General features: G+C 35.8%; 1 protein-coding gene across 1 annotated transcript in view; it reads right to left on the bottom strand.

The window, feature by feature from the left end:
- The window catches only part of SHOC1 (shortage in chiasmata 1), a 63,233-nt gene that overhangs the window by 31,016 nt on the left and 14,920 nt on the right, over nucleotides 1-17,297 (bottom strand). The window contains exons 5-11 of the mRNA XM_075136915.1: nucleotides 13,672-13,862; nucleotides 9,528-9,690; nucleotides 7,535-7,637; nucleotides 6,679-6,835; nucleotides 5,245-5,352; nucleotides 1,656-1,785; nucleotides 715-809 (exon numbers count right to left, since the gene is read on the bottom strand). Of these exons, the coding sequence (XP_074993016.1) occupies nucleotides 715-809; nucleotides 1,656-1,785; nucleotides 5,245-5,352; nucleotides 6,679-6,835; nucleotides 7,535-7,637; nucleotides 9,528-9,690; nucleotides 13,672-13,862 (947 nt within the window). The remainder of the gene's footprint in view (nucleotides 1-714; nucleotides 810-1,655; nucleotides 1,786-5,244; nucleotides 5,353-6,678; nucleotides 6,836-7,534; nucleotides 7,638-9,527; nucleotides 9,691-13,671; nucleotides 13,863-17,297) is intronic.

Genomic DNA, 17,297 nt, shown 5'->3' with positions numbered 1-17,297 from the left:
TTGTCATGCTTACAAAGACTTAACATAATCCTTACCTCCAAAAAAAAAGAACTTAAATAATAATTAGCCTACCATACATTATTTTCAACTCTAAATGAATGTACAAATGAAATGGACAATGTAACAAGTCAATATACATAACTTAATACTGAGACTTGCAAAATGAAGGCAAATAAAATGAAATGAAAGCAAAGTGGTAATGAGTATTCTGGTGCTGTCAGAAATAACCTGCAGCTTATTTTGGGTTTGTATATTTTGCTTCCTAACATGAACTCTGCTCTTGTCATGTTATTATTTTCCATTAGCAGTGCTTTTCTATTGATTGATACATATTTTCAAACATTATTTAAGGAAAAATAGCACACAGAAAAGAGTACAACAGATTACCAAATTTCAATTACCACAGTTATGGAATATAATTAGTAGTAGTGAGCTGAACATTTTCATAATGAAATAAAACTCTTACTGCATTCAAATTATCTCCATAGAAGGATACATGACATACTAACTTCTGTGTTCCTGTAGTGTAACTTTTTATATGTACTAAAAGAATCAGATAATCCAAACTTCAGAGGGTTACATTAATTGGATAAACTTCAATGGCTCAAAAGATGTGCTCTATAATATAACATTATTTTTTTCGCTATATTTTCTCCATGTACATGGAACTCTTCAACATCAATTAGAAATTCATCATCAACTAGAAATCCTTACCGACAAGCAAAAGAGAGTTCATATTATCCCGATACTTCTCTGATTGCCATACCAAACATTCCAAGTATTCCCTAGAGGGCTCTGTAATCAAAATACTAAGAAGAACATAAAACAAGACTTGAAGGTATGAAGTTTAACAGCATTATCTGTTGAATTTTGATTTATACAAAATTACCTTTTAAAGATTTACTTTTTCTTTAAATTTTCAGTTCATTCATTCATTCATTAAAATTTTTTCTTGTTCATATAGGGGGTCACTTGATGTAAAACCATGGTGAACGTGAAGGCGTGAGAGGAGCCATCAAGGCTGGTTCTCAAAGTAAAGTGGCACCAAATGAAAATTCTATCTAGATTGCGGTTCCCTCCCCAAAAGGGAGGGAATTCTTCGTGCATATGCAAGAAAGATAGCAAGGCAAAAAATGCTAGTCTCGCAAACAAGATGAGAATGAAAGGATGAAGCATTCCTGATCCTATGTCAGCACGAAAAGGTTTAAATTCCGTTGTTGGGGGATATCCCAAAAACACAAACAATACTTTCTTCCTGTATCTCTTCTGGAGATTTTGTAGGTGGTATTTGCTCAACATATGTGTTTGCCATATGTGTAAATATATGCATATACACACATATATACTTGCTATATACATAAATATTTACTGTTGCCTACTCCAGAAAGGAGATTGGATTTTCAGGCTATTAAGTCCCCCAAAAGAAAGAGGTCTACAGTAGCGACTGTCATTTCGTTTTTCAAGCTCCCCTGAAAAGCCAGGGATATGGATCATGCACTCTGTCCACTCTTTCATGCAAAACACAAAATATATGCATCTGTCTCAAAGAACAAAACTGCTAACTCACAAATAGGCCAAAGTTATTTTTGCACTAATTTAGAGGATTTATGATTTAGAGGATTTACGACAGGATTTATTAATACAGTTTTCATTACCTGTTACCAGAAAGAGGAATAGATTCTTCTTGAAGTCTTGTGCACAGAAAATTAACCCATGATCTTTGTTGTCTGCATGGAGGAGTTAAAGGTACTTCCATTTTATCTTTCAGGTATGGAACATATTTAGCTAGAAAAAAAAAGCCCCGCCCAAAACAAAAATAAAAAGTCTAAATCACAAAGCTACTTGTGAATGAAACACATATATTCAGGAATTTTACAATAGTGAAGTTTTGGATTAAAATACAAAATATTTTCATGGGACAATTCACTATTTAAGCAATAAAACCCAAATACTTCACGTTTAATTTCCAGACAGTTTGGGGATAATAATGTGTAGATCACATTCCTTTACTCATTCTGTAACGTAGTTGTGGCTACATACTCTTCCCATGTGAGATGATTTTTATGATTAAATCACCATGTACTATGGCTGAGGTTTTGATATTAAGTGTTCATCCCTGTTGGCCTTCTTAGATAGTTCCCACATAAATGAAGTTAATTAGATGGGAGAGAGACTTTGGACAATGTTGTGGTGGCTGTAACATTCAGATGAATGGACTCAGGAACTTCACAGTCAGTCGGGATTTTAAAGACAAAATTACTCTTTCAAGCAGAATTAGTACTCATTGTAATTTCTAGGGATGACCACTGAAATGAATTACAACACTAGTTTCTTTAAAGCAATGTACAAACAAACCTAGCATGTTAAAAGTTCCCTGCAAGTAACTTTTTATATTCTTTTTTTTTTGCCAATCATATTAAATGCGGCCATTTTAATAGGTTATTCCTTTTTATTCAAATCTAATAAGGAATTTGCAACTTCATTGATTTTGGTGTCATTCCATAAAAATGGGCGGTTTACACGATTGCCCTGGTATTCATCTCTCTGGCATTCTTCTAATAATATTTCTTATTAAGCTTGACCAGAAAGTAGAGGTCACAAAAAACATAGTTTCTCCATGTACTGTGAAACCTAACAGTCAAAAAAATTGTGAGTACCTAAGAGCCTCCATAAGGAAAACCACTTGTAACAAATTCCCTGTTCATTCCAACAGGCAGTAAGCAGCTGCAATCACCACACACACATTCTTTGGCCAACTGGCACACAGCAGGCTATGAATCAGCCACCTGCCCAGCTGCTTACAGCTGCTCCTTGTCCAACCTAACAAGCCAATTGTACAGCAGGAAGGATAAAGGACAGTGTTAGAAAGCCAGAGAATGTACAGTACACATTGGGGAAAAAAAAAGAGGTAAGAAATAAAAGTGGTTACAAAAGAAACAGACTTCCAATCAGTATAATTTCTTTCCCATTTACTTTGAGCAAAAAAAGCTCAGTGAACTTCTGCTGTGAACCTCAGCTCACAAACTGCTTTTTGTGGCGAGAAAAAAATTTAGCACTTTTCTTTGAACAGGACAGCAGTTGATCTCAGGACAGCAAATATTGCTGACATATCTAAGAAGAACAATCATTTCTCTTTGAGCAATACTGTTCATATTCGTTCTTGTCTAGTTATTTTTGCCTTTGAGACTGGAACATTTTGACCAGCTACGTTACTTAAACTCCGCCTACACACAGGGTGCCATCCCCCTTCTGAGAGCATTAATGACTGAGTGAATTCTGTTGTCCCTCAACCCCGTTATCAATAAACAATCCCTATAGCTAGCAGGAGAGGAAGGCAAGGAATGAAATGTTTACAGAAAATGCTGTTATTTTATGACTGTTTCTTCTCTGAGTTCAAGCAAACATATTTCACTTCTGGTAACTCATAAATAGCAAAATTAATTAGGAGGAGAAGACTGTGTCATATCTCTGCTGAAATCTGACATCTGATGCAGGAAATTCCATTATCAAACAGTGTCTTAGCAGTGCCTGTACAGGTTTGCAGGCCTCTACCCTACAGATCTGAGTATATCCTAAAAAAAAAAAAAGACATGGAAGCTGCCTGTGCCCCAATAATTGAATCTTGCCTGATGCAATGGCAGAGCTAAGCCAGCAAACTGGCAATAAAGATTAATGCCATCACTTTCTTTTAAAAACAATTAAAACATGGTTTGACTACTCATCTATTCTGGAAGAATGGACAATACCCTAGATAAGATCATAGTCAACTTGTTACTACTGTACAGGAGGAAGGCCTGAAACTGCTCAGATCTACTGCAGTTAAGCTCCTCCTGCTTATCATAAGCTTTAGAAGTAAAGAGCAGTCAGATAGCTCACTAGATTCAGCTTACAGTTAATCATGCTAGGCAATAACCTCCAGACGGAAACTAAGTTTAACTTTGTCTTGGTGATACAGCATACAGTGGGTTTGCCTTGAGCTTTTATATCAGACACTTTGAGCTGATATGATAGCTCCCACCAAAAGCCCACTACAATACAATATCAGGAGTGTGATGCTATTAGCCTGAAGGGGACAACCATCAGTCCAGTTTAAATTATACTGAAACTAAGACAAGAAGAGAGGTCTTGGTCTGGAGAAAACTCAAAATTTCTCAAGGATTTTAGTAACTGGTGGATGGAAAACTATTAAGTGAACATGCACTGGAGGACAATACGGCTACTGTCCAATGCAATAATGGATAGACTTTTTCCAAGACAGGATATACATTAGGATGAGAGGTACATGTTTATTCAAGTATTGCCCTGTGCCCAGATCCATTTGTAAATGTCACTCTTTGCATGGGCTTTTCTGCGTGAAATAAAAGGGGAAAAATGTCACCAGCACAGCCATTTTTCTGCCTCTCTTAGCCAGCCAACATTAAGCTGTGAAAAGAGCAGGGCTGGCAAGAATATCTGTATTTTGAGAGATTACATCTGGAACCTCAAGAAATCCAGTTGAGGTTCGATAGTCAGTCTGAACAGTCAGACACCAAACTTGTCTGGCGTTGGCACGCATTGTAACCGGCATGCCTGACTGAGTTTTCAAGCTATTAAAGGTGAGTATGTATAAAGGATTTCCTGATGTCAGTGTAGGAGAAGCCAGGATTCAATGTACACTTTAGCAAATACTCAACCCTTTCAGTTTATTTCTGTGGAAAACAGCTCTAGTGACTATGTGACTTAATTTCTCGATCACGCAGCATTACTGCACCATTTGCAAACCAAAATGTCTGCACAGGAGTTTTGAACCTCTAGAAGTTATAAACTCAGTACTTCTCCCTAGATTGTCCTCCACCACCCTTTTGAACGCATTTACGTAAGACTTCAACAAACTTTAACCTGTGCTCTTTGACTCCACAATTTTAATCAATCTGCCTTAACTTTCCCCTGCCCGCTCTAGGTAGATAAGTTGTTAGATAAAAAAATCTAAAAAGCTAATCAAGTGCAAAAGATATAGACACCACTAGCAGCCAAAAGCAACATGAGGGAACTGTAAAGTCAGTTGTGTTTAGCTTTTAAAACTCTTGAAAGGAGTACGGCACTTCTACCTGCTTATGGCATAGGTACAAAATAGTATATTACACAAAGCAAACATTCTTATCTTACATCTATATGGTGCATGTACTCCCAAAAACAGAATATGGGGACAATCACTTGAAGAATTTATTTTAAATATCGACCTTTGATTTCTGTAGATCTTCCTACCTGACTCACAGAGTTCCAACATACTTCTGCTCTTACTGGAGCAAACCTCTTGTGCTATGGGACAGTACTTGGAAATTTCTATTTTGTATGTAATTTCTGCTTTGAGATCTGAAAACAGATTTTAAAAGGTGCCATAAATGAACCATTTATTCCTTCTTCCTGTCATAGCATTTTTTTTACCTTTTTATTGAATCTCCGTAATAGATTGTTATGAAAAATTACAGTTTTGCTTAGTAACCCCAAATGCTGTAGCTGATCAGAGCAGTGCTCAGTCTCATCCCTTAAAGGTACCAGAAAAAAATACAATATTGTACAGTCAGTATCTGAACTATTCAAAGTTCTTATGACTACAGTGATGTGATTTCTGGTAGCCTAAATGTAGTTTACCAGGACTTTGTGTATGTAGATTCTCTTGCTACTAAAAAGGACTAATACAGAACAAAAAAGAAGGTTTGATGTCTATGTACAAAATTCTCAAACTTCTGCGGTGGAGGTTGGGCCATTCAGCTTGGAACATGGCATGTAGGTTGTGATGTACTAAATGTACCAGAGCAATGCACATGAATGCCTTAGTCAAATACACACTTTAAAAGTTTTGTTCCCATCTTCAGTAAGAGACTGGATTACTCCAAACTGCTGCCCTATCAGAAACAGAATTCAGCACACACCCTCCACACTCAGAAGCATGAACCTTGCTTCTTTGAGCTGCTTCCTCACTTGCCCACCAAAGGTTTGGTTTTCCTCACTTGTTTGCCGAACCAACGCAAACTGTTTTTTAATCAAAATAAAAAAATCTCAAGCACTGTCTTTTTCTTTTAACTACACAAAATACTGTCATAGATATCAATCTAATAGCCAATAGTTGTCATTAAAGTTGTACTTATCTGTAGTAGAAAAGTATTTAGCAACTTTTCTTAAATCCCTTTAAAAAAATTACTACTGTCATTTAGAATATTCTTGTTTTCCATGGGAATATTTAACCTCTTTTTTTCCACAAATCTGCTTTCGTGTTTGCAATTACAATGTAATACAACCAATTTCTACAGTATAACTGTACTGCATATAATCCTCGTAAGGATGTCTCTGAAAGTAAATTTAATTACAGATAAGAAAACATAACATTAAATTATTATGTTCATGGTAGACTGGATATCATGAATCACGGCTTATGTAATCTTGGAAACAAATGTAACAACACAACCATAGATTGAACCAAATGGCAAATAGTTCACTTCCCTTTGGCTACTTGAGGAGACATTTCTAATACTCAGAAATTTGGGTATAGCACAGTTCGTAGTCTCATACAAAGAAATTCTCATTTGATAGGCTGGGATGTAATTCATAAGTGAACTGAACACAAAAGAGCTAGATAGTTTAACATGTGTGCAAATGAAGGGAAAATCAACTCAAGCATTTAAGAAAACCAACTCTCACCTCCTTTGATCACCTCTTTGCACACGTCTTCATCAGCCACAGTTTCTGGAGCTAAATTTAACAACTCTTTCAGTTCCAAGTGTGATGGAATCTTTACAGAATCTGATCTGCCATTGCTGGGTTTGCAGAATTCTAACTCAACAGGCAACATGAAATACTGAAAAATATTAATCACAATAGAATGGGAAGTAAATTTCCTTTGATGTTACTGGACAGTTTAAGCTTTTTCAAAATCTTGAAATATCTTAATTCTAAATCAGTCTAAGAGCTTTGAAGAAAGAAGACATATGACATTTACAGAGCATACAAAAGCTTTGCTCAATACACAGAAAAAAATAGTGTTACAGTATTTCAAATTGAGTCAGTGGCGAATAAAGAGCCGATCTGAACTTACGGTTCCCAATCAAGTAAAATCCTCATTTATTTCACTGAAAGTTTTTTTTAGAATTTTGAAAAATGGAGCAAAAAAAAGATTTGACTTCTTTTAAAAAAAGAAGCCAAACTGGCCTCCAAAATCCCAGAACATGTCTTGTAGCTTTCCCTTTCCCATGCACATGTCATGGCTTCCTGTTCTGGTTAATTTTTATTCTTAGTGTAACAGTACCTACATAAAACTGCCAACACATCAGGTCCCAGGAGAAACAGCTAATCAGGGTGGAGATTCCCAACAACAGCATCCAAGAATTAAAAAAACACAAATAATACCAGTGTTTTCTAACCTTGGAAATATGAAGGCTACAAATATTTGGCAAGTATTGAAAGAATTCAGTAAAATGACTTGCAGATGAACAAACACTTATGCATAACATAAAGCAATCACTAATATAATAATTAGTAATAAACAACATGATGATACCTCTTCATCTTTTACAGATATGGTACAGAAGTTCTCTTTAATCCCCTGCAATTCGTTTTTATTCTCTTGCATCTCCATTTCATTTTGGAAAGTCAAACAGTCCCTTTAAAAGATCATAAAATAAAGCAAGTTACTTCTTTGTATTACTTCATATCTAAGACTAAAAGTCTTAGCAGTAGCTTTGATAGCCATATATGTGGCAAAAGCTATTTTTTTCTAAAGCCATGTTTTTCTAAGAAAGCAATTCCAAGGGATGCTGTACCAATCTGTGTAATTAACTGATATGATTTTTTAAAAAATAGTGCATTATAGGCAGAGTGGAAGCACCTAATATTGGGACCTGCCTTAAAAAAGTTACAGAAAAAAATCCCACATTAAAATTGTTCATCATCTCAACACGTAAGTCCTGCCATGTAAAAATGTTTTCTGTAAAAGCTGCAGAACTAATTTTCTTCTAATGTGAAGTTTTTCTGCTTATACAAAATTTCTGTAATCTATAACGTTGACATTATTTATCTTTTGTCACCTTCCATTTCTATTTTCAGGAATCATTCAGCACCAAAGAAGGCAGAGTGTGCTCACTATTAATTAAAACGAAAACTAAAAGTATTTCTCTGGTTTAACTGACAAACTTTTTAAATGCCAAGAAGTAAAACTCAGGAGTGAGGCTACTACTTGCCTTGCAAAGCAAGGATACAAGCAGAACAGGCATGAAGATTTTTCAAGTAGAAAGAAAACCTTTCATGAGGCTTGCCCCTCATGGCCATTACAGGCACTAAATCTATAATGACTTTTTAGGGGGATAGCTTCCTCATTGGTCCCTGACACCGCCATTATCCTGGAGGAATACTTTAGACTGAAGATTATAATTGTTCCATGCCTAGCCTTGGGATGCTCACTGAATGTTATCTTAAGCAGGAGTACGTCTAATTCTATGTCTTTGTCTAAATGCATTTCCCTGTGTGCTCCACTAAGAGATCTGGACTCCCACCTTGAGAAAGCTGGTGGCTTTGCTAGTAAACAGAGCTATTTCTGTAAAGGTTCACACCAGCATTTTTTCTCCTATGACTGGTATTTCTGAAAGTCTTTGCAGAATTCGGATCATGGTTTTTTTGCTGGATATTTACAGTACTCACATGTGCACATAGTCTTATGTCCAAGACTCACTGTGAGGTCAGGGCTCATGTTTGAAAAAACAGGCAAACAACCCCACTCCTCCCTGTTCTATTACTATATAGATACAGTTAAATCAATTAAAACCTGCTTTGCCTTGCTTGTGAATCATGCAACCCTATCAAGTGCAAAAGAAGCTATATAAGTCATCCAGACATGGAGTAAACCAGCACAAAATTTAGCCAGACTTTATGAATGTATGTATACAGATGAATATATTTACAAAATACTAGGTACATTCTGAATATAACTTATATCTGTTTTAATGTACCAGTTTGTTCAAATTCCTGACACAAGACATCATTCAATTAAATTCAATCAACCTAGCAAAATGAAAGTGAGCAAAAACATAAGAATAATTAATATTTGAACTTGAAGAAATACAATTCAGCAGGGTAAGAGCATGGATTTACTGACAGCATGACTGAGGGGAGAGAAGGAAGCAACATGGAAGCATGTGTAAAATCCTGGCCCAATTAAATTTAGTGGCATTTTACTGATAGGGAATCAGTCAGTCTGAGGGAGGACCAGGTCCCTTAAAGATGGACATTTTTTCAGTATTCCAAAACTAAAACCCTGAGCACGTTTCACACTTACAGAATGTAAAAATGACATAATTTCATTTATCCTGTTTTCTTAAATAATGCATATAAATTCCATCCTACTCATTTTTTTTCGTAAGTAAGAAGAACAGCTGAAGTCTTTACCTGTTGCAAATATAATTTAGTTAAAAAGTTAACATACAACAGAAGGTGTTAAAATGTTAATGGTATTACACAGAGACTTTTATATTTAATATGATACAACAATTTGTAGATACCTGAAAATGTTCTCTTCTGTTAAATTCTGTCCTTCAGAATCTAAAAGGGGATCTTTCACTAAAAAAAACTGTAGTCTGCTCAGAAGTACAGATGAAGTAGGGAGTTTTTTACGAAAATTTTCAAGATTATCAATAAAAACAAGTTCCTCTTCCATACATAAATCTGAAGAAAAGTATGAAAAAATACATTAACAAGAAGATATAAACATAATAAGAAATATCAAAATAAAGAGAATTGTTGAGCAACTGTTGGAATGCTATAAATGACAGCAAAACAATAAGTACTTTTTACTTTAAATATTTTAGGAATTTTAAGCTTTAAATGCAACAAAGTCTAGACTTCCAATAAGCTTTGATAAGCTTTGGTTTTCTTTTGCTTTTTCTTTTGTCTTATATAACACCTGTTAAAAAGAAAAGGTACTTTCTTTTCTTTTTGCATTGTAAAGCATGATAAAGGAACTTCTGAGGTAGTTTTTGGCTGAGAAACTTAGTTCAGTGCAATTTTTAATGTAGAAATGAGGCAGTCTCTCCATACACATCTAAACCTAAATGCAGATTCTCTAATTCTGAAGCAACAAAAAATTCATTTAGAAAACGAGCAGACAAAAAATATAGGTTACAAATTATTATGATTTCAAGAAAGATGACATTATGGACCTTATTTTCTTTTGAATTTAGACTACTACTCTCCATGAGACAGAATTGATGGAGTAATCACAACTCTATTTGATGCAATCCTTTATATTTGCAATATAATATACACATATATACACATACATATTATACATATATAATACATATAGAAGGGAAAAGGGAGTTTTTTGTTCTTCTCCCTTATTTTTTACCAACATGGAAGCCTCCTCATTCCCACATCCCCCTTTCACTCCCTGGATGACTTCCCTTCTGTAACAACCCTCCTTTCCTTCCTAGTGGCTGGAAATGATAGATACTGATTATGTTCCCCCCAAACTGTTTCACGCTGCTAACACAAACAGATCCCTTTCAAGAAATCTATCAATTAAAAAATAAATGCCTTGTTATAAAATGCCTCTGTTTAATGAGATGAACAGTTCAGAAGAGGCTACTAAAGCTTCTAGTAGCCTATAAATCTTGAAGTACCTCCAATTAAAAATTTGACATATTTTCTGATATAATTTACAAGATCCCTGATTTAATCTTCTTCCTTTTCTTCAGGCAACCAGGAAAACAAAGTAGGAAGCACCTCAATATTCAGGCAAGCAGTGGTTGCAAAATTAGGTGCTAATATCAGTCAGAAAATAAAGACTACTTCAATGACATAAACTTGATCATGCTGTCCTCAAATAAATTTTCATTTAATTTTTGTTAATTCAAAGAAAGCAGGATGACTCCTAATATTCTAACACTAATCAGGTCAAATAAGGCAAAACTTTGCCCTTCATTTGCATTTATTATCCCAATTTAGCTATAGTTTTTATTATTTTTTTATTATATTCATTTGTATTTTGTGTCTTTTTCATTTGTGTCTTTTTATTATACGTGGCTCTAGTACTTAAAGTGTATGAAAAAAGGAGGGTTTTTTCAGTTAACTTCATTATTCTAACGTGATTCAAATATTTTAATTAGTGCATTTCTTTGTTAATTTCAACACATTTTAACCTCTTACTCCCCACCTCAGGAAAGCATGCCTACACAAGAATGCACTTACACATTTACTGAAATGTCCCCCTGAAGCAGAACAGGTGCAATCACATACCTAACTGCTTTCCTAACACATAATTTTACAACTGGAGCAATAGGTAGAGTTTGAAATCCATACAATACTGAAGTGAGTTGCTACTTTGTGATTTTAGGAAGTACAGTTCCACATTTTTTAATATGCTTATTTTTCAGTATTGTAACTTGAATGCGGTTTTATCACTTTCTTTGATTCAGTAATTTCTGATCATCAGAGCACTCAAGAAAAGAACTTTAATAGGCATAAGCATGTGCTCAAGTACTTTATCAGTCAGGGAGCAAATATTCAGTTCATGTTTGAATGCGGGTTTCACTGCGAGTGCTATCACGTACTAGTGTAAAGTTAGTGCTCTTCAGCTTAATGGTACAAAGATGGTTGTCATTCCACTGTGACCTCTTTCTCATAACAGCCTATGCAAAACAGAAAGGCTACTAACAACATGCTAAATATTGAAAACTTGTTTGTAATCTAATACAAATCTAATGTAATTGGGAAACTCTGAACCAAATTAAGTTTTTAGCTTTTCCATTCAATGTGCTTCATATTTCACAGGTTTTAACTTTTTTACTGTTTTCCACTGCTATAGTCCAGTAATAATTTACTAGCTATATTTTAAATGTTACACTAAACTTCACAACCTTATTGGAAATTTTTTTGCTTTAAACAAGAGCTTTTAAATACTACAGCTCTTAGTAAGTATTACATGCATTATTTCTTATATTACACCTTTAAAAAGTGAAATCATTGAAGAAATTGATTTTGTTCTCTGAAAGGAAGAACAGAACAGGGTTACATTAACAGAAATAACCACGAAACATTTTAATATGCACAGGCTGGTAGAAAAAAACTCCTACAATAATAAAACAAGTTATTTAGAATTCAAATATAATCTTCCTCTACTGGAAAAACAGATTTTAAATGATCATTTCAAAACCTATATCATGTTCTTTCATATTTTTTTTCAATACAGGTTAGATAATTATGTCATATCACCCAAAATATTCCACTTTTTTTATCTATCTAATTTTTATCTATCAGTAAATTTCTGTGTTTTCACACTCTCTGTATGTATCTTCATGCCTTTAGTGAAACCTGTTTTGTGCTGTTAGCAGACTAGCTGGCATTAATTAGCAGGTTCTCAATGACACAAAATAGCTTGCAAATCTTTGAGAATACCAGCTTTTAAAAATGTTAGAATTAATACTTCCCTCAAAAGTCAACAGACTCTTGCTAACACTTCCTTCTTTAATGAAAACAGAAAGTTAGAAAAAGGGTTGGCAGTAACACATCAGTTACATTGAAAGATAATTATTGATCTGCTAATTCAGTAAACCAGTCACCAGACTAGTGCATAACTTAATGTTCTCCCATAAAAAAAAATCCAGTCTCTTTAGCTTGCCTATTTATGTTTGTTTAAGCACAATAATAATCTGTAACTTCAAAAAATATAAAATGTTTTATGAAATTCATACTTTTTTCTTTCAGAGACTCCTGTCCATGGAAATTTAGCTCTCTTGATTGTTCCTAAGAAAGTAATAGCTAAGACACAGGAAGCATCTGAATTATTTTTATTCTCTTTGTAAGCACACAATATAGAGAGCTTTATAAACTATTGAAACCTTCTGCCATATGCCACCTAACTTTGAAAAAAAATCAGATGAATTAAGATTACTGTCTTTCAATTATTAACCATAATACACTTGCATTGTTGACACTATGTTCCTAGTAAATGTTATCTTGTACAATATCGTATCAAGAACCACCTGCTGCCTCTGTGTGACTGTGGAAAAAAGCTTTTAGTAAATGATTACATTACTTTCCTGTTCTAAAGTAATATAATTGACAAATATACAAAAAAAAACTGTATTGAAAAAATAAACCTGATAGTTCAGAATAATAAATCGTAATACAGCTGAATCAAACACTTTCTCAACATTTTGCTTTCTGTGATCAGAATTCATTAAATCTATCAGGGCACTAATAATCATAAAATTTCAGAAAACACAGAGGAACACTTCCCAATTTGAACTATCTTCATCCCAGCAACAGAGCAGAAACTGCTTACTTCTTTCCCTCCTTGACATGGTAAAAGGACATGCCACAGGGATCTAATTTCATTGAGGTACAAAGGATCATTAGCATTTTGATCAATACCTGATGTGATCTACTTATTGTGATACTTTTTGTCACCTTCTGCCATATATTTGATCAGCCTGAAACTTCTTTTGGCTTGCATCTATCTTGAACTGTTAAGACAAGCCCTGCTTCTCAAGGGAATAAAACTCTCTTAAATGGTTATAACTTCCGCAATTGCAGAGGTTGTGATCACCCAAATGATCTCCTCAATGTCTATGGATCACAAAAAATGATGGAAGTTAACAAGCTGACTCCACAAAAAGTTAGAAAACAGTGAATTAAAAACTCTACCTTGCCATTGTTCTTTAAATTCAGTTGCATAGTCAGTCTTCAAATATTTATCTTGGGTGAATTCTTCCTTAAAAACATCCTTCGTAAGTAAAAAAGGTCCTTCTATGTCAGTCTGAGAGCAGGGATTTGAACTTGGAATAACTTCTATTAATTCATTACTAATATGCAACTCTACAGAAGAGAGAGGTTTCCTAAAAAGCAGAAAAAAAATCTGATACTTAAGCTGTTGTAAAAAAAACCCTGATACTTAAGCTGTACTGTTAAAACTTCCTTGACTCCTCAGTGAATCAACGGCACTCAAAAAGATACTCAAAGAACTTTGATAATCACCATATTCACTGAAGAAGATTGGAAATTACAGATTTGTTATCACTGTTAACTAGATCCATGGTCAAATGACACGTTTAATTCTTCCCCAAGAAAAGGCCCTTTAAGTTTACCCCCAGCATTCAATTGAACAAAAGGATAATGGCTGGAAAAAAGCATCAAACCTATTGACATCATAACATTTATGACAAAGATTTGCTGCTGGGTTAAATGTATAGTCGCGTTTCAAAAATCATGCAGAAATTGCAAGTAACTGCAATTAGGGAAAAGACAGGATAAATGAAGAAACAAAACCACTTAATTTTCCTGCCACTTTTCATACCAATCTCAATATTACTGTTACTTGTCAGGAAAGAAAATTGCTTGCCAAATAAATAGCAAAATCATTTAACTACAGAAAAAAAAAAATCATAGTTCTGAGCTAATTGTGCATCCGGACAGAATATTTGTAATTGCTAATTAAAATATGGTCATGTTAATGCTGTTATCCATGCAAATTGACTGGAACAATAAACTGACTCTGACTGATGAGTGTTGACATTTCATGACATTTTCATGAAGAACCCAAATTTCCTGCTCATCTACACTTATTGAACTTAATACTCTAATTTCAGGCAACTGATTCCTCAACTGTGCATCTTATTGATTTATTCAGTTTTTAATAATCCTTTGCATTACACAATCTTGCTATTTGCTAGCCACCTGAAGGTCAATCTCATAAATGGAATGAGTATATAAGTGCACCTCTGAATTTTGGTATAGACCTTCATGTTTAGGCAGCAATAGTGAGGAATCTCTAGTACACATCTTAAAAAAAAATTCAACTATTTTACAACATTTTTGAGTATACCTCAAAAGTTAATTTTGAAACTACAAGTAGTATAGTTCACAAGCAATAATTATGCAATATTGATAATAATTAATGTCCAAACTTTAACATGGCATAAGCCTTTGAAAATCCATGGACCTTGGAACATTGTGCCAACTTCACTGAAATCAATGGGTTTCCCTATAGTTTTATAGATAGATCACGCCTAAGTGAGTTGCTGATGTAACACTACGTGGGCCAGCCTTTTCCAGAGTCAAGCCCTTAGTAAGGTTGTTCTGAAAAACGGTAAATATATTTTAAATGACAGACTACTTTAAGTATGGAAACATATGTGTCCTAGTTTCGGCTGGGATAGAGTTCTTTTTCTTCCTAGTAGCTGGTATAGTGCTGTGTTTTGGATTTAGGACGACAATAATGTTGATAATACAGAGATGTTTTTGTTACTGCTGAGCAGTGCTTACACAGCGTCAAGGCCTTTTCTCCTTCTCACACCTCCCCACCAGCGAGCAGGCTGGGGGTGCACAAGAAGTTTGGAGGCGACACAGCCTGGACAGCTGACCCCAACTGACCAAAGGGATATTCCATACCATATGATGTCATGCTCAGCATATAAAGCTGGGGGAAAAGCTGGCCAGGAACTGCTGGGCATCAGTCAGCGGGTGATGAGCAATTGCATTGTGCATCACTTGTTTTGTGTATTCCTTCATCATTATGATTATTTTCCCTTCCTTTTCTGTCCTATTAAATTGTCTGTATCTCAATCTACAAGTTTTACTTACTGGGGAGCGAGCAGCTGTGCGGTGTTTAGCTGCCTGCCGGATTAAACAACAACAGTCTTTTTGGCACCCAACGTGGGGCTCGAAGGGTTGAGATAATAACAGATCTGGTCAGAGCATGTTAAAACAAATGTTATAAGCTTTCATTATTAGGTTAATAGTCGCTGGTCTTAATATCAATTTATTTGCTCTCAGAGTTGTTGTGCTTGTTCTCAGAGTTGTTATGTAACACCTTACGTGCAGTATATGCTCCCTGTTGTACTGTTTATCACTGCTGGGGGCTGGATTAAGGTTATCATTTTGCTGTACTGTGTAACACTGGCTTATGATATGATAAAATTACTGGTCATGAGACTAATCTGGTATTTATACTCAGCATTGCCATCAGCTCCATACTTCGGGAACCATATCTTGGAAACTATTAAAATTAAATGCTTTACCTTTTCTATTCGGAGAGCCAATTTATGGGGGAGACAAAGGGGGGCACTTACTCCCGCTCCTTCACCTTCCCTTCTCCTCCAGGCTGATTACAATAGCTCTTGAGAATTTTTAATATCCTTGGGATGTTCAAACTAGGATGCTCCTATTGCTATGTCTCCTGAATGTGTTTCAGGTCTTGTTTAAGGTTAAACAACTATTTAAGAATACCACCCACAGATCTGGCCCAAGGCTGGATAGTTATGAGTGGCAGGGTGTGTGGGATAGTATGGGCAAGTGCCTAGGACAGTGGTCACCTCCAGTGTTTTTGAACTTCACCTCTGAACAAGTGCAGAATCCTGAAAAACTAGTAAAGTATTTTGAAAAAGTATGTTGTCACCCTGGCAATTCCAGAGAGACACAAAACACTCCAACATGCTAGGGCCTGGCCCATGCCTACCAAGCCCTGTTCAACCCTATTCAGAACCCTCAAGGAAAAGAGAAGGTCTCTGGATCTGACGACAAAACGACAGGCACTGCGGCTACTCCAACCCCGGCAACAGGCACTACAGCTGAACCAGAGAACCAACCCGTGACGGTATCAGTCACCCCTATACACAAGAAGAAATGTTGGAAGTGAAAGTCAGCTCATTTAGTAAGGGAAGAAACTCTTCCGCTACTAAGGGAAGAAGTGGACGAGGCGGACTACTCTGAAGCAGGGCCATCATGGGGAGGAGGAAGAGGCAGAACTCATAAATGAGACGGTAACCACCCGATCCCTGCCCCTGAGTGAGCTGCGAGTTATACGAAAAGATTTCAGCCATCATCCAAGCAAGCACATTTTCACCTGGCTGCTCCAATGCTGGGATATTGGGGTCAGTAGCCTGGAAATAGAGGGTAGGGAAGCCAAGCAGCTGGGATCCCTTTCTAGGGAAGGGGGCATTGACAAAGCAATTGGACAAGGGGCACAAGTCCTCAGCCTCTGGAGGCAACTCCTGCCAGGCGTGAAGGAAAGGTATCCCTTCAAGGAAGGTGTTGTATGTCACCGAGGCAAGTGGACTACCATGGACAGAGGTATCCAGTACCTGAGGGAATTAGCTGTGCTGAAGGTGATTTATAATGACCTGGACAACGATCCAAAGATCCAGATGAAGCCAAGTGCACACGACCCATGTGGCAGGAGTTTGTATGGAGCGCACCAGCATTGCATGCAAACTCATTGGCAGTAATGACCAAAGAGAGGGAGAGGGACAAACGATGGATGAATTGGATGGCCA

Source organism: Calonectris borealis, chromosome Z (genome assembly GCF_964195595.1).
Source record: "Calonectris borealis chromosome Z, bCalBor7.hap1.2, whole genome shotgun sequence".
In the NCBI taxonomy this organism is placed as follows: domain Eukaryota; kingdom Metazoa; phylum Chordata; class Aves; order Procellariiformes; family Procellariidae; genus Calonectris; species Calonectris borealis.
Note: the sequence above shows the minus strand (reverse complement) of the source record. Positions and strands in the feature narration are given on the sequence as shown.